We start from the raw sequence: 21,082 nt of genomic DNA on the forward strand, positions 1-21,082 counted from the left end.
ATGGATCAAGAACCACCCCCGTACCCAGTCTATTGGAAGTTCTTACGCCTCTACCAGCAAGAACCGCCGTCCACCAAGCAAACAAAAACTTTTGCCGAGTGTAGCGAAATTACATTACATTGTGGCGATACGACATCCATATAACACCGTCAAAACTGTGGCATGCCATGCAATGTCGCTGATGAATGAAAAGCAAAAACAGTAATCACATTAGCGTAGCAGCGCAAAGCAAGGCTGCAAATTGACGTTTTCGCATACAAGTCATCTTTGTATTGCTACCTGACACCGTCACTGAATATAAGCTTCGTAAGGCAGTACTGTACAGGGTCCAGCCGGGACACTTTTCCTTATTAGATGCGTCACTCCAAATATGCACAGCGAAGCTACGCTCCAAACGGTCAGCGTCGCCTTCTGACCAGCCGCTGGCGGCTCCTGACTGATCATCCGCCCCCCTCCCTCCCCTCCACCCCGGTTAGGGGGGGGGGGGGGGGCTCAGAAGGGACGGAAGGTCGTCTTTGCCCGCACAGGCAAAACGAGGAATGTTCGACACCTTCCGGTCATTGGTATCGATATTGACTGAGGAATCCAGAATACAAACCAAGAATGCCGAGTACGCATGTTGTGATTATACAATCACTAATAGCCGCAAGCTTATTTGACAGAGCTTCACATCTCTCCAGTTCGTTCTGCATGCTTGTAATCACGCTCAACTTGCAATGGCTGTTACAGCCATCTTTGCCACCATCTTTAACTGGCATTGCCCACGGGATCAGGAGCTTTATCAGCGTTTCACCGACTACTTCAGCAGCTCTTCCGCAAAACCACAAGCTACCGGTATGAAGGGCGGCAGGGCAGCACCTGTCCCCGACCCGCTCGTCTCAATAGCAGTCCGGACCTCAGCCTCTGGAACCGAACGGATCTCAGCCGACGCGGCCACCTTCTGTGGCGACTACGCGCGCCCGCGGCACCCTCACATCACCTGCGCCGCGACCGCGGGCCGGTCCGCCGCCTCCGCCGGGCGGCCGGCTGAACGGCACCGGTGCGCAAGACATGCGGTGCATCCAAGCGTCTGCAGATCCGGCGCCAGATCCGCCGCGGACGGCGGCGAGTCGCGACGGCGCCGCGCGGTCGATACGCCGAACTATTCATAGCCGGACGAGCGGGCGGCGCGTCCAATCAGTGTCCTCACATCATCCACGCACGCACAGGAATGGTCGTCCGGCGGCCGAAGGAGCGGCTCCCACGGCCGAGACGGCCGCGCCGCCCCGTCCGCCGGCGCGGCTGCCCTGACCCCATCCGGCCGTGCACGGCAGCTGATGGACGGACGCGGCCGGCCGTGCGTCAGGCGCTGGCTGCTAAACCCCGCTAATGCGGCTGCCGGGACGGGATCAGGCGGCGCCGGGCGCTGGCGCAGGCGAGCTCAGGACCCGGCCGCCGAGCCGCGCAGCCAGCGGCGCCCGACTTTAACAGCCAGCGGCAGGCTTTGTTACGCCGCCGGTGTTCTAAGCGGGTGCGCTTTCGCACGCGCGCTGCTCGGGTGCAGGCAACGCTCCGCCGCTAACATCAACACGCCTTTTCGCCGGGGGAGACCGCCGAGCAAACAACTCTGTTAGCCCCAATGCATACATTCATATCGCTCAGGCAGACGAGACTGTCGCGTAACCAGCCAGGAGAGCACCGCGGAAAATGTGCCTCAGCGGGAGCTGATGCGGGCGGACGGGGCGGCCCGGCGGCTGCAGAGCAACCGCAGGTGGAGTCAACAGGCCACCCGTCACCACGCGCTGCACGGCCGCTGTGCCACCCACCTGGGGATGTTGAGGAAGAGTATGGCGTGCACCTTGTGCTCGCGAAGCTTCGGCGTGATGTCGTGGTCGTCGCAGACGATGGTTACGTGCTCCGAGAGGTCCTTCCACCGGCGCTGCAGCAGGTCCTTGCCGCCCGCCTGGCCGTAGAACATCTTGTTCCGGAGCCGGGAGCTGAACTTGTCGGGTCGAGCCTCTGTGTGAGCAGACGGGGCACGCCGTCAGCACGGGCCATCAAGAGGACGGACGCCGACGCCATCAACGAAGAACCAGCGGGGCGATCACACGATCGCTGCCAGTCGGCGGGGCTGATCAGGCGCACAAACACCAGCCAGCGGCGCGACCGAACGGACAAACACCGGCCAGCGGCGTGACCGAACGGACAAACACCAGCCAGCGGCGCGACCGAACGGACAAACACCGGCCAGCGGCGTGACCGAACGGGCAAACACCAGCCAGCGGCGTGACCGAACGGACAGACACCAGCCAGCGGAGTGACCGAACGGACAAACACCGGCCAGCGGCGTGACCGAACGAACAAACACCAGCCAGCGGCGTGACCGAACGAACAAACACCACCCAGCGGCGCGACCGAACGGACAAACACCAGCCAGCGGCGTGACCGAACGGACAAACACCAGCCAGCGGCGTGACCGAACGAACAAACACCAGCCAGCGGCGCGACCGAGCGGACAAATACAGATTGCCGACGACGGTCGCACCAGCGAAGCCGATGCACCAAAATTAGCGGCGCGAACACCGGTCATCGAGAGCGCAGTAGCGACGCACCAACAAAACACTTCTGTCGAAGCTCGCGAGCATTTCAAACGCCTTGCACATTGGGTCGTATAAAGCGAGGGTAAGAAGCTGCAGGCGTACTATGCACTCCACTCCACTAAATCACCCAGCAGCGTTCTGCCGCGCACTGCCGCGCATCGAGGGCGGGCCGCGGCTTTACGCTCGCGGCCGCACGCACGCCGCTTCCGCCAGCCAACGGCTGAGTGCGCCGTACGCATTCAACTCAGCCAACGCCGGCAAGCCTGAGCCGTCCAGACGCAACAGCATTGCTGTCTACCAATTATTTAGGTACGAGACCACAAATCAATACCGACTGTCAATTACCCGCCCTCCGTGAAAGTGTCCTTTGCGGACGCTTTGCAGGCAAAAAAACACCGGCTATTGGATTACGGAAAGAGCACAGCCGCCATGAAAGGAACAACGAGACGAGGTAGAAATATACGACTGAATTATGACCGCGGGTCTAACGGATGCCCCTGCGCAGCACACAATGAACACAAATGAGCGCAACACATAAAAGCAAAGTCCGTCTCGATGAATTCAGCCTTCTCATTGTCCGCCTGTCGATAGGCTGACGCTCCATGCTCTAACGAGGCATCACACTGAACGCAGCCAGCGTCGGCGCTGCATTCGTCATAATCTTGGTCACGCGTACAGCACCCTGGAAAGGTAGCCGTCCCTGGCATTCCAAGCCAGGCCTGCGACCGGTCGCGGCCTTTGCCGCCGCCCCCGCGCTGACGCCAGCACGCAGATCATATCCACCTCTCGCTGGCGCCATCTGGCTGATCGGCGGACTGTGCAGCGGATGTTCGTTCCCGCGGCGCCGGCGACGGACGCTGTCGGCCATTCCAGTACGCTGCGGACACGGAGACAGCTTCGCGAGCGGCCTCCCGGCGCGTCCCGCTCACGCGTAGTGGGCACGGGGCCCCTCCCACTGGACCTCTAATGCCCCCCCCCCCAGCCCCTGATACCGTCTGCTGACATCAGCTGCTGACAATTTCACCAGATGTCCGTGCGTGGGCTCTGTACGCACGCAAATTTCACGCCATATCAAGACGTGCCCCCGCTTGCGTTCGTGTCCAGAATATCTCCCGTGAATGTATGCCGGGCGCCACGCTTTCGCGCGTGAGGCCTGAAACGGATACGCTCCGAGGTGCTATAACCTGAACCGGATATCCTCCGCGATGGGCGTAGTTCCCGCTGCCGAGTCCGCCGGCAGCTGATACCTGCGGGCCTGCGTGCGTGGCTGGCTGTCACGACCGAGCCGTCGGCCGGCGGGAGATGATGGCATTCTGAGATGAGATGAGGCGTTCTGTGCGCGCCTGCGTTTTCGTCGCCCCGCAATGAGGCAGGGAGCCGGGTCCAAACAGCACCGGGAGTGCCGCACCGTTCTCGGCTGGCCCGGCGCGGCTGCGGTGGGACGCTCAGCGCCAGCGGCGGCCCTCAGGCTGACCGTGTACCTGTCACATGGCCTGCAGCTGCCGCGGAAGAGCGCACCTCAATGCTGGGAGTTCGCCCAAGCCGTGCGCAGAGGCGTGGGGTCGAGCCTGGCTGGTGAACTGGAGCTCCCCCCCCCCCCCCCGCTCCTGTCGGTGGGGGAGAGTGCAACGCCAATGAAGCTAGAGCAGAGGTAATAGTCACTGTAGCACTGAAGCAGTCCTGCGCGCCGTCAAATATCACACTTTACAGAGAGTGTCCACATTTCGGTAGGGTTCTAAACTGAAATAGTCATCTTGAAGATCATTCGGTGCAGTTCACAGCCCTACCCTTCTTAAGACCTAATCTAGTTTTCTGACATACACGCCCGCGAAAATGAAGAAAGTATATCGGGGAGAGTATTTCCAAGTCACATGACATTTATGACGTCATAATAAGGCCACTCAATTTCTGCCATCTCATAAGCCATGTGGCGATCAAGGCTGAAAAATTACAATGGTCGAAACGCTTATGTCTGGCGTTCGTGAGCACGATTTCCAGATACAACGGCCGTCAATCGGCTCTCAATCAATGATGTCTAAAGCATGATGGCGTAGTCAAACAATGACGCATCGAGAAACACTTTCACTAAACAAAGACTTTGTGTTGTCTTGAGCAATCGTTTCTACTTAAAAGGTATACCGATAGTTGTATGTGAGCATGTTGCATCGTATCCGATGCTTGTCTCAATATCTTCAAATGTGAAACACTCCCTTTAGCGACCGAGTCAGGCGTTTGGGGGCAGGCGGGAGCCAGCCGGCACGTGCACCTAAGCGCCTGAACGCTGCACGGTGGTCAGGCCGTCTCAGGTGCGCCGCACCCGCGGCAGACGCGGACTCTGGCCAGCCTTCCTCCGGCCGCGTCCCATCTCAACGAGACCAGAGTATTGCGTCGCCGCCCGTCGCCCCACCTCGTCCGGCGACAGATCAACGAGTGTTGGTCGTCACGCGCGACGCAAATAACGCTACACAAGCTGGTCTGGGCCGCCCCCAGCCACGGGCCACACTTCCTCCTCTTCAGTGGTCATAACGCCGTGCCAGGCAGCGGCTGCCTACGGCCGTAGCGGCGGCCAGCACAGGCGCCTGGTCTCGCTGTCATGCAAATGTCATTCGCATTCGCACTCCTTGGGTCCGGAGAAGTCGCGTCGATAGTTATAAGTTACATAGTTTCGTATCCGTTGAAGACGTGACCAAATCGTCCAATGAATAACGGCGAAAACCACGTATGCTATGTTACGTTAATTTAAAAGTACGGGATGTACGTTAGCGCATGTGCGACTCACAGAATGTCAGATGGGCCATCAGATGCCAGAGCTACGCACGGAGTTCTCGCATGATTTCCTTCCAGCAATATCGCTATGGACGGCGACAGATAACTCACACTGGGCTTGAGCATCAGTCAGGCTCATGGAAACCTCGGCATTCCACAAAGGTTTTCTCTTCCCGGATTCATCCAGATTTCCGAGCTATTCTAATAAACCGCCATTCTCGTATCCGACGTTCTGGCTACGAGAAATAGAGCAAAAGGGATAAGGAAAGAACGCGAAATGGTTCCTTCGCTAAGCTCGGGCCATATATTCCTCTCCATAATGTGGGCGTCACGGCATTTCCGCAGCCGAGAGCATGGAGCTAGGGAAACTCGGTGTTTATGTTACAGATGCTCCCCCCCCCCCCAAGCCCTCGTTGATACTCACTAAAACAACTTTGATGCATTTAATCGAGTCAACGTGCTTGAGCTGAATGCTCGGAGGCATTTCCTAACAGGAGGCCCCAGGGACAATCAGGCTCGCCCGTACTTAAACGAGAGCCGTCAGCCGCGTAAAACACCGTCCCACACACTGCCCCGGGTCCTAGAACCCTAGCTCGTACCAAAGCACAAACTTGCAGAGCTGTAGAGTGCTTCCCTCGGGCCCATCGGAACGCTTTCGGGACTGCATAATCGTTCGGCTCACCCCCTCGCCTGAGCATGCATATGGCTGCACGGCTGTTCCAGTCTACGGGCCTATGGGCGCCATATGACCAACGTAGTCGGTGCGCCCAAGGCCCAAATCATCATCATCATCATCATCATCATCATCATCATCATCATCATCATCATCAGTCCACGGACCGGCGATTTCAACACCGCGCCTCCCGCAATCGGTTGACGTTGCAATGCAGGAGCCCCGTGACCCTGACTCACGAGGCAGTCACACATCCGTGCCGAGGCAGTGTCAGCCGAGCCGCGATCCTTACTTGCCTGTGTTTTATACGTCTGCCATCACGTAGGTGCAAAATATTTGTTTTTCATCTTCAGCAAGCACAGCCGCCGGCTAAACCCGAATGGAACAGCCGCCCGAATAGGATAGCAAGGCTGCCTTGAGCGCAGAACACCCTCCGGCACAGATACGGAGGTGAGTGGATCCCATCCGTAAACGGCACCCGCCTACAGCCGCCAGCCCAGCCGCGGGGAGTTTGTCTCGAGCGAAGCTCCACATCCCAGCCACGTGATGACGTCACGGGTCACCGAGCGCCGGCGGCGGCCGTGTCGACGCGGAGGCGGCGGCGCTGGCGCTGATTGGCCGCCTGCCGCGCCCCGAGCTTTCGGAGCGCGCCGACCACCGCAGCCGCGCCAGAAATAGCCAATCCGGCAGCGGCAGACGCGACACCTCGGCGGCGACCGGGACGGACGCGACTTAGCTCTGCAGTTGGGGCCTGCGCCGCCACCTGGCCCCGGCAGATCGCGCGGGCCGTCGGGCCGGGGACGGACTACGCTGGCGCCCGGCGCGTCGAGGCGACGGCGCGGCGGCGGCGCGGTCTCGGCCACGCCACTGCCGAGCGCTGCCGCGGCAGCGCGGTGCCATCCCTCTCGGATGGCGTCGCGCCCAGCCAGCCAGGCGCTGCGTCGGCGTCCTCAGCACGGTCCAGCGCGCGCTGCCGCCGCGGTCGCCGCGACGCAGCGGCGATCAATCGGAACCTCATTTGAACAACGCCCCAAACCGGCACGAATAGCCGGACCGCCGGCAATGAAATGAAGATCCGACCTGGTGCTAGCCCCGCCACGCCAGAGGGCTGGAGGGGGAGCCCGGGTGTGGGGAGGAACTGAGAGCCAGGGTGCGAGGAGGAAGGGGATCTAGGGCGTGAGGAGGTAGGGGATCTAGGGTGTGGGGAGGCAGTGACAGTCAGGATGTAAGGAGGTGGTAGTGCGAGCCAGGGGATGTGAGGAAGCGGGGGAGCCAGGGTGTGAGGAGGCGGGAGAGACCGGGTGTGAGCAGGCAGTGCAGCGAGAGACCGGGATGGGGAGGCGATAAGAGCCAGGATATAAGCCGGGGGAGACGATATAAGCCGGTGGAGACCGGGTATGGGAAGGTAGTGAGAGGCAGGGCGTGTGGAGGCAGTGAGAGCCCGGGTGTGAGAAGGCGGGGGTAGCCGGAGTGTGGGGAGGCACAAGGGTCGTGCGTGGACAGGACGGTAGCGAACGACCCGGGAACGCGGCCGAGGCTGGGACCTGGGTAGCGATGGTGACGTCAAGTAGCCGTGGCGTGTTCGACAGCCGCAGACGTGGGAGCGCCGGTCGTCGGACGTGGGAGCGCCGGTCGAGCCCACCGCGCACCGATTATCTCCCACGCACATTCCTGACACGTAGAACGCGCTCACAAGATGGGATATCAGCACAGACACTTCGGCCGCATTTAACTCCGAGCACATATCCCCATCGGCCCGTGAACGCCCTCGGCACACGTGACTCCATACGCTCATCCGGCGGAGTCACTGACCTCTGGCCTCGTGGAACTCGAGCGCAATATGGGCGTCCACGCCGAGCGAGAAGTAGTTGTTGATGACATTGAGCGGCAGGTTGTCCTTGCCCTCCTCGCTGGGCTCAGCGCGCTCGTTCTTCTGCACGGCTGCCTCCCACCGGTCCAGCTCCTGCGACTCGCCGTCGCTAATGTTGCACAGTATCTTGGAGATGGGCTCGTCCGTGTAGCCCTGCGGACAGCGAGCGGGCGTCAGAGCGAGCAGAGCCAGAGAACGGGGCAGAGGTGGGTCGACTCCGGCGCAGGCTCACACTGGAAGCATCGCCGAGCAGCTTCCCCGACTAGCGGAATGAGCAGAGTCCATGTGCTACTTGGACACGGTGGCGGATCACGGATGACGGGTGACAGATCACGGATCACAGATCACGGCCAGAGATAGCAGCCGCATTGGCGGAATGATCTGTGGCAGGTTTGGGTTCACACGACCGCTACCGAAATACACGGCTTCCTGGAACAGCGCAGGAGCCGGGCGGAGCCTCGCAGTCGCTCTGCAGCTTCCGGATAACTCGACGCTCCAAGACGAAGGCAAAGGGTACCCCGGTGGGCGGGCGGGGGCGCCTCATCACGCCACGCCCGGGCGGAGACCGAGCAGGCAGGCGGGCCCGCCTCAAGCGGGGACCGTCAGCACTAGCACTAGCACCAGCGCCAGTACCAGCACCAGCACCAGCGCCAGTACCAACACCAGCTTCCCCACAGCCCACCCCAGCTCGGCACACAGAATGAGTCCACGTCCATCGACACGTCACCAGCTAGCCGCCGAGCGGGGAGCGGGGGAGGGGGAGGGGGGGGGGGGGCATGCCGACAGACTGACATCGAGGAAACCCACCAAGCCGAACAAGTCGTCCTGCATTGACCGTGACCCATCCATCAGAGATAAAACCACCTCCCAACCGACGCAGCACCGAAACTAAGCTTCTCCCTCAAGCACAAAAGTCTACCGAGAGCATCTCCGTTCACCCCCCTCCCCCTCCCCCTTTCCGCCAGCTGCAGACTGCTCTCTCGCCCCTCCCCTCTCCTTTCCCAGGCCGAGGAGCTATGTCGCGGAGGAGTTCGGCTCGGAAACGGCTAATCGTCGGGGGCGTCACGCCCCGCCGCTCTCACCGGCCGTGGCAGCTATCTAGTAAATTATAGCCTAATGACACACATTGCATGGCGCTCATTTCCTCGTTTGGACCATTCCGATGAGAGCGCATTAAATTTCCATCCAAACTGCACAAAATGTGGCTCGTGCAGGACAAATGGCCTCGATCACGCGCCAAGTAAGACCATAAATAAGACTGCAAAATGCTGCCTTGAGTGAGAATACCTGTACAATGGCGCCGTTCCCTGCAGTTGGTGCGCGCCGTCTTTAGGCCGCGGGCGGAATCGTTGACACCGCTGCGAGCGCGGCTTGCTGTCTCGCCATCGCTCAACTTTTGCCCTGAGCATGGCTGCCGGCAGCTACAATCGCGGATTTCCCCCCTCTAGCCTCGGCAGAGGTTAAACCCCGCTCACCTCGCTGACGCAAGGCGTCGAAACAACGACACGTGACCAGGCCTGCGTCCTCTAGCAGGCTTCCCATCTCATTCGGCAGATCAATACACATTACATAATGCGACGGAGCGCGCGATTGTTACAGCTGGCTGGCATCGCACCCGTTGTTGATATGGTGGTAATGAGCCATTAATATAATGTACCAATTTGCCAATTTCGCGTCTGCGTGCAACGATCACAAATGTCTTGCGCTACTGACTGAGGCACGCACAACCATTAGCGGACTTACGACAGATTAATGACCGGAAATTAACACAAATTCATCAGCTGGGCCGGGCGTCGCTGGAGCTAGCTTTTGTCAAGGAAGCCTGCCTAACTGCGGGAATATCTCGTTTGCGGCCCAGTAAGGGCGCCAGTAACCTGTTAACCACAATTCTGCTCTCAACGTGCCTCTCCCACCCACTCACACGACACCCATACACACCCTGATGACATTTGCAGGCGTCGGTCTCATTTTGCCCGGCCGGGCCTCGGCGGGCAATCCGGCTGCGGTGAAGCCCCGAATTCTGTCCCTCGCGCCGCCGTCTCTGAGGCACCTAGCACTCAAAGTAAACAGCAGCGGCCCCGCCCCACGGGCTATGTGTTCCATCAACCAGTTCTAGCATCTCGGCCGCAGGCCCGATGTCCCCGCCGTCGTCCCGGTGACCCGGTGGCCTGTACCGGCGTGCCGGCGGCCTTGACCTGCCGAGGTAGTGCGGATGCGGTCTCTCCTACCACACGTCAGCGGCTCTCATTGGCAGCTGGCGGACCCCGCTCGCCTCGGTCGTGTCCGCCGGTCTCACCGACCAGCACGCCAGCGGCTCCCACTGGCAGCCGGCGGACACCGCTTGCCTCGGCCGTATCTGCCGGTCTCTCCGACCAGCACGCCAGCGGCTCCCATTGGCAGCCGGCGGACCCCGCTCGCCTCGGCCGTATCTGCCGGTCTCTCCGACCAGCACGTCAGCGGCTCCCATTGGCAGCCGGCGGACCCCGCTCGCCTCGGCCGTATCTGCCGGTCTCTCCGACCAGCACGTCAGCGGCTCCCACTGGCAGCCGGCGGACCCCGCTCGCCTCGGTCGTGTCTGCCGGTCTCTCCGACCAGCACGCCAGCGGCTCCCATTGGCAGCCGGCGGACCCCACTCGCCTCGGCCGTGTCCGCCGGTCTCTGCGGCGAGCACCCTGGCCTGGCGCCTGTGGCGGCCCGCGCCAGGGATCCGCTGATATCCGGCACAACCACGTGACCGGCATCTCGGCAAACAGGTCCACGGAGCGACCAAATGGATGGCGCATATTGCGCGGCTCGCATTACTGCCCGGCCTTTGATCTGCATAATGGTGCTGATCAAAGGTGGCGCGGGGTGTGCAGCCGCTGGCCGTTCATGTGGGAGACATGTGTGGCTATTGGATGACATCCGCGCCAACGACGGCGAGGAAACGCACTTCAGATGAAAGCCAGTGGAAGTTCTGACCAGTTCACCTGGCATAAAAAGCCCAGAGCGCGTTGCGCAGCCATTCACTCGATTGCTGGAACAGCTTGCATACCCCCGCCGCTACGCAGTTGAAAACGGCAGACTGATGTATCCATGGTTACTGCCGGTGCAGCGCGTGCGAGACTGAAACGCTGCCGACGGAAGCGGCCCGCACGCGGCCATCGACCGTCACCCGCCGGCAACAGCCGCTGGGACGTCTGCAGCACACCGCGCTGGCGGCATAAGGTCTGGAACACGCAAACAGAGTCGCACCGGCCCCACCCAGCGCACGCCGATGGGCGGCGGTCCTCACAGACTGGCCGGACGCTGCGGGAGCGGCGGCGGCGGCACACCCCAGCGCGGGCCGCTGGGAACGGGCGCGAACTGGCCGCAGCCGGCGCCGAGGGCGCTCCGGCGGCCACCGAGTCAGAGGGGGCGGTCTTAACGGCTGGCCCGCTGTATCTGCATGGGCTGCGATAGCGGTGGAACGGCCGCTGACGGTCGCTGACGGCGTCCGACGGCCATCGACGGCCACTCGGCAGATGGCGGCCGCGGGAGCGGGTCAGCCGGTCCGGACGGACGAGCCGACACCGCGCCGCAGAGGTCAGTGCGGGCACGGAGGATGATGGAAGACGGGTACGGGGACGGGGCCAGCACGCGACGGGCACGGGCTTGGGGTCGGGGTCGGGACGGGGACGGAATATCAGCGTAAGACAGCAACAGCGTGAGCAAGGGGGGCGAGAAAGCGATAGCGAGAAAGAGAAACAGGGTGCGGAGAGGAGAGGAAAATGAAGAGAAGAGAGGAAAAGATGAAAAGAAGGATACGGAGCTGACAAGAAAGGAGGGAAAAGGAAGAAAGGAGAAAGGGAAGAAGGGAAAGACAGTATGCATACATACACGCACACACACACACACACACACACACACGCACACGCACACGCACACGCACACGCACACGCACACGCACACGCACACGCACACGCACACGCACACGCACGCACGCACGCAAACACACACACACACACACACACACACACACACACACACACACACACACACACACACACACACACACACATATATATATATATATATATATATATATATATATATATACATGTACAGAGAAGACAAAAAACATACAAGACGACTGGAAGAGCAAGACCACGGAGAGGAAAAGCGCGACAGACCGATCGCAGAAGATGTCAGAGCAAGTCCACGACCAAGCGACGAGGCGAGCGGCCCCAACAGCCCTTTGGGACTGACGTGGATCCAATATCGAGCCGTGATTGCCGCGACCAGGGACCGGCGGAGAACACGGGAAGTAACTTGGATGGCGCGCGTCCCCGCACGCCTCCGCGGCCCAACTGCGCCGCCAGCAATCACGGCGCAAATGGTTCTGCTGTGCACCACGTCCGGAGCCTTGTCTCGACCGGAAGGATCTCCAGATTGGCCCGGTGGCCGATCGATGGCCGGCCGGGAGAGGGCCGTCGGTCGGGAGGAGGCGGCGTGTGAGGGCGCGGCCCACCGGCCGGACGGCACGCCGAGCCGGCGCCGAACGGCCGGCCTGAGGGCGACGCTGGGGCGTTAAGGCGCGCCCGGTTGTGGTGCAGATCGCTGGGAGGGCGCCCGGCTGCCGTGGCGAGACGCCGGCCCGCGGGGCGGCGGCCGACGATGCCAGCTGGCGGTGCTGATTGTCAGGGCGACAGAGAATCGCTTGAGGTGTTACTGGAAGTTGTGTATCAAACTCGGCGTAACAGACGCATTGGTGCGCGGTATGCAATCAACTTCTGCAGACTATTGCAGGACTTTAAATCCTCGACGGCCATTGTAAGCTTTCATTTCACAGCAACGAGTCGCACAAAATGGCTGAGACGCGACAGCTGGCTTTGCCCGAGCCAAACGCCAAAACAGCACCAGGGTCATTTTGCAACTAAACTCTACCCGTGTCCTCTGAAGAACCGCTTAGACTGTAGGATCATCCTCGGAAGAATGAGTGTCGGGCAGCTTCGGATCTCCCCGGAGGTCCGCGAGTGAGGCCTGATTTGGGGAGAGAGGGGATCCGGACCGGGGACAAGGGATGCGGCCCGTCTGCGCTACAGTCAGCTCGTCGAACACTATAACATCCAAAGTTCCCCACGTGGTGATCGGCTGAGGGGTGCACTGGCCACGGCCGTGTCAAAACTTTGGCGTCTCTCTGCAGTATGAGTACCGCGGCCGGAGCTTAGTAAGTGGCGGCAAGGCGGCACGGACCGTGTGCGGAGCTTGCCCTGCCGCTTGGTACCGGGTTAACCCCACTCCCGAAGCGAAACTGACGGGGCGGGACTCAGGGCCGACCAGCGCTGCCACTGGTGCCGGGCTCCCGCCCCGACACTCCCCCAGCCCCAGCCGACACCCAACACTCATCCGGCCTCAGCCGAACGGCCCGACACTCCCCCCACCCAAGCAGAGCACCCGGACACTCACAGTGCTCCAGCCGAACGGCCCGACACTCCCCCCACCCAAGCAGAGCACCCGGACACTCACAGTGCTCCAGCCGAACGTCCCGACACTCCCCCCACCCAAGCAGAGCACCCGGACACTCACCCCGCCCCCGCTAACATCCAACGCTCACCTCACCCCAACCGACAGCTGGCATTCACCTCGCCCCCGCCAAGCACTCCGGCACTAACCTGACCCAAACGAGCGCGCCGACCTCAACCCGCCGCAGCCGAGGGCTCCGACACTCACCCCGCTCCAGCCGAACGGACCGACACTCACCCCGCCCCAGTCGAGCGGACCGGCACTCACCCCGCCCCAGTCGAGCGGACCGACACTCACCCCGCTCCAGCCGAACAGATCGACACTCACCCCGCCCCAGTCCAGCGGACCGGCACTCACCCCGCCCCAGCCGAGCGCGCGCGCCAAGTCGTTGCCTGTGCCGAGCGGCAGGACCGCGATAGCGGGCGGCGGGCTGAAGTTCATCTGGTCCAGCACGGAGAGCACCCAGCCGACCGTGCCGTCGCCACCACACGCCAGCACGCGAAGGTTCGGCACCTTGCGGTACATCTCCAGCCTGCGGCGAACAGACGCACACCTTCAGGATACGAGCGCGCTGTGGTGCTGTGGTGCTGTGGTGCTGTGGTGCTGTGGTGATGCGCTGTGCTGATCCCCAGACCGGGGCGTGGCGCGGTACATTTCAGGATACGAGCGCGCTGTGGTGCTGTGGTGCTGTGGTGCTGTGGTGATGCGCTGTGCTGATCCCCAGACCGGGGCGTGGCGCGGTACATTTCAGGATACGAGCGCGCTGTGGTGCTGTGGTGCTGTGGTGCTGTGGTGATGCGCTGTGCTGATCCCCAGACCGGGGCGTGGCGCGGTACATTTCAGGATACGAGCGCGCTGTGGTGCTGTGGTGCTGTGGTGCTGTGGTGATGCGCTGTGCTGATCCCCAGACCGGGGCGTGGCGCGGTACATTTCCACATTGGGGCAGGCAGGGCAAGACACGTTCGGACAGCGGTCACTGTGTGGTGCATCCTCATACCAGGGCCACAAAGCAGAACATTTTCGGATAGGCGGCTCGTGGTGATGCATTCCCAAGCTGAACGGGCAGCAGCCTGCGCTGGAGATGACACCAAGCGACATGACTGAAAACAGTGCATGTGGCACATCTTCAGGACAGTACAGGTTCAGAAAAAGGCAATAAGGACGAAACGTAGGTACATTGTAATCTCTGGAAACAGGATCAAAAAGTACCCGTCGTTTACCTAAGGTCTTGTCTACTCGCGATTTGTCCAGGACAACAGGACCACGCATGAGCCCACTCGTTGGCTTGCCTCAGCCTTCATGCATCACCTATCGGGGATTTAGCCAGGGTTTTCCTTAGGGGGGGGGGGGGGGGGGCGAAGCTCGGTGAGCACGCATCTCATTGATTGCCGACCTGTCAGGAAAATGTGTACTAAAAATACACTATAGGCAGAAGAGAAATGGCCCTCTGGACTGCGCCCCTGCTACACAGTCATTAAGAAGGATTCAGCCCTTTTGATTTCATCCATTTCTGGCTGAACGTCCACGCTGAATAGTGATTATTGCGTGAGCCTTACCCCCCACCACCTCATTACGACACTTCAGGTCGACGGTACAATTTTGCGGCGGATGATTGGCGTACCGTAGTGCTCGGCACAGTCTGTCCTCCTCCTCGTCCCCTTATGCCACGTTACCTTTCGCACGGCCGCTGCCACCGGCCGTAGGCAATCTCAACTAGAGCCGAGCAGCGAGCGCCTAAAGCGACTCGAACCCAGCCCGGCACGGGCTGATAATTACAAGGGCATGCGCTCTAACCAACTGGGGTACCGGAACGAACAGCCTGACATGCTATGTTGCGTTTCATCCAAGACGCTCGTCCCGATGTAAAACACACACACACGCACGCACGCACGCACGCACGCACGCACGCACGCACGCACGCACGCACGCACGCACGCACGCACGCACGCACACAAACACACACACACAAGAAGCATACCACTCACGCTTCCCCGACATGTTTTCTTTAGCAACAGCCAAGATAACGCAAGAGAGCGACGCAAACACCACACAACTACGACATTAGCGGTAGAGTCACGTATGCCATTTGAAAGTTCAACGCCAGATAGTGGGACCACGCGAGAGCCACACGTGGTGGCAAATAACCGTGTGAAGAAATGAGCCATAAAATAGTCCTGACTTTGTCAGCTGAAAAGAACTATTGCACGCTGGGGACGTCACCGCTCATGCCGTCGATAGGCAGCGTAAGCAGCATTACACAATTCAACCATGTCGGAAAATTGCACCTCTTTTATATATTGCGAGGATGCCAATATATGTCAGTTATGTACGAAGCTTACAGAAAGCAACGACTACGCATAATGCACAAAATCCTAAAAGTTATATATATATATATTTTGGGTTCTACCAAATTCGATATATTCAATTCCATTTTTATACTCAATGCCGTCATTCCAAAAATCCTACCGCTTTTTTGTCGTGAGGATACTGATATGTATCACTTATTTGCGAAAGTGCCATGAAAGCGGCAGCTGCATAACACGAGTTTGTTAAAATTGCATGTCATTTGCCATTCATGGTCTGGCTTTTGCAGGCGTTAATATGAACACCGTGGCTAATCGGTAACCCAAGAACAATATCTTAATGACTTTAGGTTCGACAAATTTGGTAACAGAGCACAAATTCACTTGAATCCTTTAGTGATAACCAAAGCATGCCTTGAACAACATTGACTGAGAGTCAATTGGCGGCCACTATATCTGGAAATCGTGCCCACGAACGCCAGATATGACTCGACAATGATGTGTTGTTCGGCCTTGATTGCCGAGTGGCCAGTGGAATGGCAGGATTTGGATGACGTTATTATGACATCATGGATGCCTGGGTGAGCTCGAAATAGTCTGGGCATCTTCGCGGGCGTATGGCTCAAAAACTGGAGGAGTTTAGGTCATACAAAGGGTAGGGCTGTGAACTGCACCAGCTGATCTTAAAGATGGCCATTTCAGTTCAAAGCCCCATACCAATGTGGAAAACTCCCTTCAACAAAACACCTACTCAAGCTTCCTGATGCACTTCACTACATGACCCAGTCAAAATACATGACGCAAAAAGCGATTACCGTACCTTTCAATGAGCAATGTTCTTACTGCTCCCTCCTCCAGATCAAGGGGGAGAGAGACAGCGACTTAAGCCGAATACCACCGTCCGAACAGGACGCTACATCCCGCGGCTGTGGCACAATCGCGTCTGACTGGGACGAAACCCACGCCGGCCTCTAGACGGGATCGCGAGGGCGTGCCGCCCACGTCCGTCATCACGTGACCGTCTGCCGGCACGGCGGCTGTGACTGCGCAGCTCGCCAGCAGCGGGCACTGGAGCGGCCGCTGCCGTCCGCGACACCACCGGAGCGGCGCCGGCCGATGCCGCCGCACGGCAGCGCCGGCGCTCCGCGGCCGATCCGGGGCCGACCATCGGCCGCGGTCGGCGGACGACGCCGGCGGCCACAGAAAGCAGGCAGGTCAGCTCCCGACGGCCGCTGGATCGTCGGAGCCCCATTCACCCCAGAGGGCCCATGAGGCCGACGAGTTCCTGGATACCAGGGCAAAAACATCCTGATAGGGCCGCAGGGAAATTGTGTTCCTGAGGAGCGAGCGTATACGGTAAACAAGGCGATGCAGCTTACTTGCTCACTCACATTATTCTTGATGGTGTCATTAGTTGTTATGCCGAGATGCACACAGCCAAAACCTTTAAAGACCTGAAAAGGTGCCTTTCAATCTGAATAAGTGTCATTCATTTCACAACCGTTGAGACCCTAATGACCACAAGTTGGAAGTGCTGCTCGCATTTACACCCCTTTTGGGAATGAATACTGCAATCGCCGAAGTGGTCCTCTGATGTGATGCCTCCCTGGGTGAATGAGTGCTTCAGCGATACTGGTGCGATAACTCAGGGAGCAGGAAACGTCGCGGGCCGGGCGAGTCGCACCTCGGGTGGCGGCCGTTCTAAGAAAGGGCCTTACCCCGACAGTGCGTCGAGTCGTCTGCGCAGGCGCCGGCCCTACGTGCCGAGTCCATTTCATTTGCAGTGGGCCCGGCCGGTCGTGCGGCCGCCGGCCGGGCGTGCAAACGGTAACGAGCGGCCGCCTCTGCCTAATTCATGACCCAGCCGAGCCGGCGCACCCGGATCTGGCGCCGGCCGAGGCCGGTCAGGGACGGCTGGGACGGCCCGCTCCGGCGTCAGGTCGATCGCGGCTCGCGGCTCGCGGCGCGGCGCGGCCAGGTCGCGCGCGTCGACGCGAGCCGGGTCACCCGGACGGCCGTGCCGGCGCCGGACGCCAGGGCAGGGCGAGGCACTCCGGCGGGATTTGCGTCACCACTGCTGTCCACTGTAAGCCGGTGGAGTCCGCGAGCGATGCCCTGTAGTCGCCGTGGACGGGCCGAGCACCCGCAGGACGCTCGCGCCGCTCGGTCTTGCTTTCTCCGGCCAATACCGACGGGCCAAACGGCAAAGCTCAAAAGCAGTACAAGTGTAGAATCATTGTCCAAGCAATGGCGCCCCGTTCGCCACCTAAGCGTGGCACCGTCAACAATGGTGCATCGGGCGATCGCTGTTTACATTCACACGCGAAGAACTGCTCGGCGCGATGTGCCAATCGCTGTGAGTGTCGCACGGAACGTCAATTTGGAAAATACCTAATTTTCGAAACGTCCCGGGGAAGATACAATTGCCGCCGTGGGGCCCCAGGGGCAGTCGAGTCACAAATGGGACGTCACGGACGAGGACGCGGGACACCATCCCGGCACTGCTCGCAAGCGCCCAGCCAAAAGGCGAGACAATCATCCGGAGGCGACAGCTGGCTGCTCCACGGTGACGCAGCCGCGTGGCGATCGCGCTCCGCGTCGCAGTGCCGCGCGTTCACCGGTTTGCTGGTGCCGGCTGCGACGCCCGAGATGCTCCGCTCAGCAGCGACAATCAGCCAGCTAAGGTGTTCTGATCCCGGCCGGCACGTGCGGCGCCCACGCTCGGCCGGCTGCCTCCCGCCGGCACGCACCGCCGTCAAGCAACTGATTGGACACACGATCCCGTTCGACGGGCCGGATTAGCCGGTCGCGTCGCGCGTCCGGTCGCGCGGCACGCCCGTAAGGATCGGGCGCGGAGGACAGGCGGCGGCAGTGTACACGAGCGGAGTGCCCCTCCGCCTCCCACGGCACCGGCGCGCCCGGGGGTCGGCGGTGCTCCCGTGCTCCGCTGCTCACCCAGCCTGAACTCCGTCGCTGATAGTCCGTAACGGCGAAATAGGATTACATCGATTTCGAATTTTTGGTACACGCACTGCTTGCTAGGATCTATTATGAAGTTTTTCAAGAGCGGGCCATCGCATCTTTACCACTAGGTTTTAACAAGCGCTCATGAAGCATAAGGTGCATGCATCACCTTGTTTTTATACTGCCGTTTGGAGTTGGCAGTGAAAAATCGCTACAAGAGAGTCGCAGAAACGTGTCTACACGTGGGCTTGTTCATGACGCATTAAACCATGCAAAATATCGCGTGAGCCAGCGGTGTTCGGAGCGGTGGAAACATGTTATGGAAAAGACGGCCTGCTACGAAAAGCGGCCTACATGTCCCAAAGTGGCCATATAGGCCGCTGACAGCGGCGGAAGGGTTTCTGAAGCGTCGGCCTGAGGGGTGTACACAGCAAAGGACGTTTTGTCACCGCATTGGACCACAGCAACCAACGTTCATAATAGTCGTACCTATGGCCATAAATCGTCTAACCAAAGCTAATGGATGTTGTGTTGCATGCGAAAGGCTACAGCTCGTGTCACTAGCGGACAAGAAATCGCCCAATGCAAAAACAGGCGGCTGCATCCCCGGAGCCAATTACGCTAGATAATGACGCCAGCCCATCAGCACCACTCGACTCCGATCCGCTGACCACTGCTGGCTGGCCAAAGACGACGTTTCCGCTGACCTACCCACCGACCAATGAGGCCAGTTATCGATATTGTTGCCGACCATCACCGTTGCTCAATTATCAAGCCGGTGCAAACGCACACTGTCAAACGTCCCGGCTTAATGGCGTTGAACACGAATGAAGACGTCGAGACATAGCAAAAAGCAGCCGAAGGCAGCCACAGCTTACTTTCACAGGTGTGTTGGGATAGCCGACACAGGTTAGCTCCTTTTGTGCTATATGAGCAAATGTCCTAAAAACATACATTTTCCACCAATGACAATTTTATTAAGAACTGCTTAGCTTTCTTTCATCCATAGGCCAGCAATGTCACTGGGACTTAACGAAGCACTCAGCCGCTGATGCTCTATGCGTCCCCTGCCTCTCACTAGGCAGGACGGGCAAAACAGAACCTCTTACCTCTGGCTTCCCATACCCGCGGCTTAACCACCATACTACCAGTACCTATCCGGAGACGGCCCTGCCCAACAGTGGTAGTCCCTTAAAGGCTGTTCTTTCCCTGGGATGGCACTAAAGCTTCTAGACAGCGTCAGTTCGCCAGCAGTCCCTGAAAGAGCTAGGGACTCTGCGTATTCACGAGCCCATCCGGGACGTCTTTTCATTCAACCAAAACACCGGGATACTTACTTTGCGTTTCAGATTCCCACCCAGACAACCGTCTATTGTCAGTAAGGAGAGCCTATTGGTCACCTTTCAGGCCAATCTGCAGCACTAGCTTCTTCACTTGTGGCAAAACCTGCTCGTTTCACTAGGCTCGCTTCAGTCTGCAGTCCAACATGACTGCCACATTCCGCCGTGCTATCAACTCAGCGAGCCCCTCGTCGTGCGGCACACCCCACCTAGCCCCCTTGTGGTGCGGCACACCCCACTGAGCCCCCTTGCGGTGCGGCACACCCCACTGAGCCCCCTTATGGTGCGGCACACCCCACTGAGCCCCTCGTGGTGCAGCACACGCCACTGAGCCCTCTCGTGGTGCGGCACACCCCACTGAGCCCCCTTGTGGTGCGGCATACCCCACTGAGCCCCCTTATGGTGCGGCACACCCCACTGAGCAGCGTGCCACACCACCAGCAGATATCTGAGGCTTACAGCTTTCGGTAGTTCAAATTTAACATTTCTCACTTTATTTTCCATCAATTTCTTGGCAAGCGGGCACCCCAGGCAATTTCTAACGGTATTCATGAGCTTTCAAAACCCACTACCGAAAGCGCAGACAGAGCTGAAGCAGAGGGATGAAAGCAGCATATCGCTTACAGGTCATTGCAACTGCCATGACCCACCGGAAGCTCACTTCTGCGTTTCAGCATTACGGAAAGGAGGAGCCTCGCGGTGACGTCATTACGGCCCAGCTCCCCGGAACGCAACAAATGGATACAAACCCCGACCATCATTGTAGCGTCCGTTGTGGGCAATGGCTGGCGGTAATTGCGAACTTCTTAAGATTGCTTGAAAGACAATTAAATTTCGGTGTGCACGCAGACGTTTTTATGAGCATTACAGTGCGACGGTTAGCATAAATCTTAAAAGTTTCCTAGCGTCTATATCTTAGCGGCACGACTTTGGTGGCTTATTTTTGGTTAGAAACGCTTTGCAGATCATTAAAATAAGGTTTTTAAATAACTAAATGTTAAAAAATTGCGGTCTGTGGGTACACAAAAGAGCATGCTTATACGAGTAGGCATCATGCCAGACCTACTCCTACCACAACTTGCCGATTTGTTTACACTATTGTA

General features: G+C 59.5%; 1 protein-coding gene across 1 annotated transcript in view; it reads right to left on the reverse strand.

The window, feature by feature from the left end:
- LOC119095568 (eye-specific diacylglycerol kinase-like) overlaps positions 1–21,082 on the reverse strand; it is a 76,434-nt gene that overhangs the window by 19,474 nt on the left and 35,878 nt on the right. Inside the window, 3 exon segments of the mRNA XM_037218422.1 lie at positions 1,806–1,998; positions 7,831–8,041; positions 13,730–13,904. Coding sequence (XP_037074317.1) covers positions 1,806–1,998; positions 7,831–8,041; positions 13,730–13,904 — 579 coding nt within the window.

The sequence above is a fragment of the Pollicipes pollicipes genome, unplaced genomic scaffold, assembly GCF_011947565.3.
Source record: "Pollicipes pollicipes isolate AB1234 unplaced genomic scaffold, Ppol_2.1 Scaffold_1693;HRSCAF=1982_pilon_pilon_pilon, whole genome shotgun sequence".
Taxonomy (NCBI): Eukaryota; Metazoa; Arthropoda; class Thecostraca; order Pollicipedomorpha; family Pollicipedidae; genus Pollicipes; species Pollicipes pollicipes.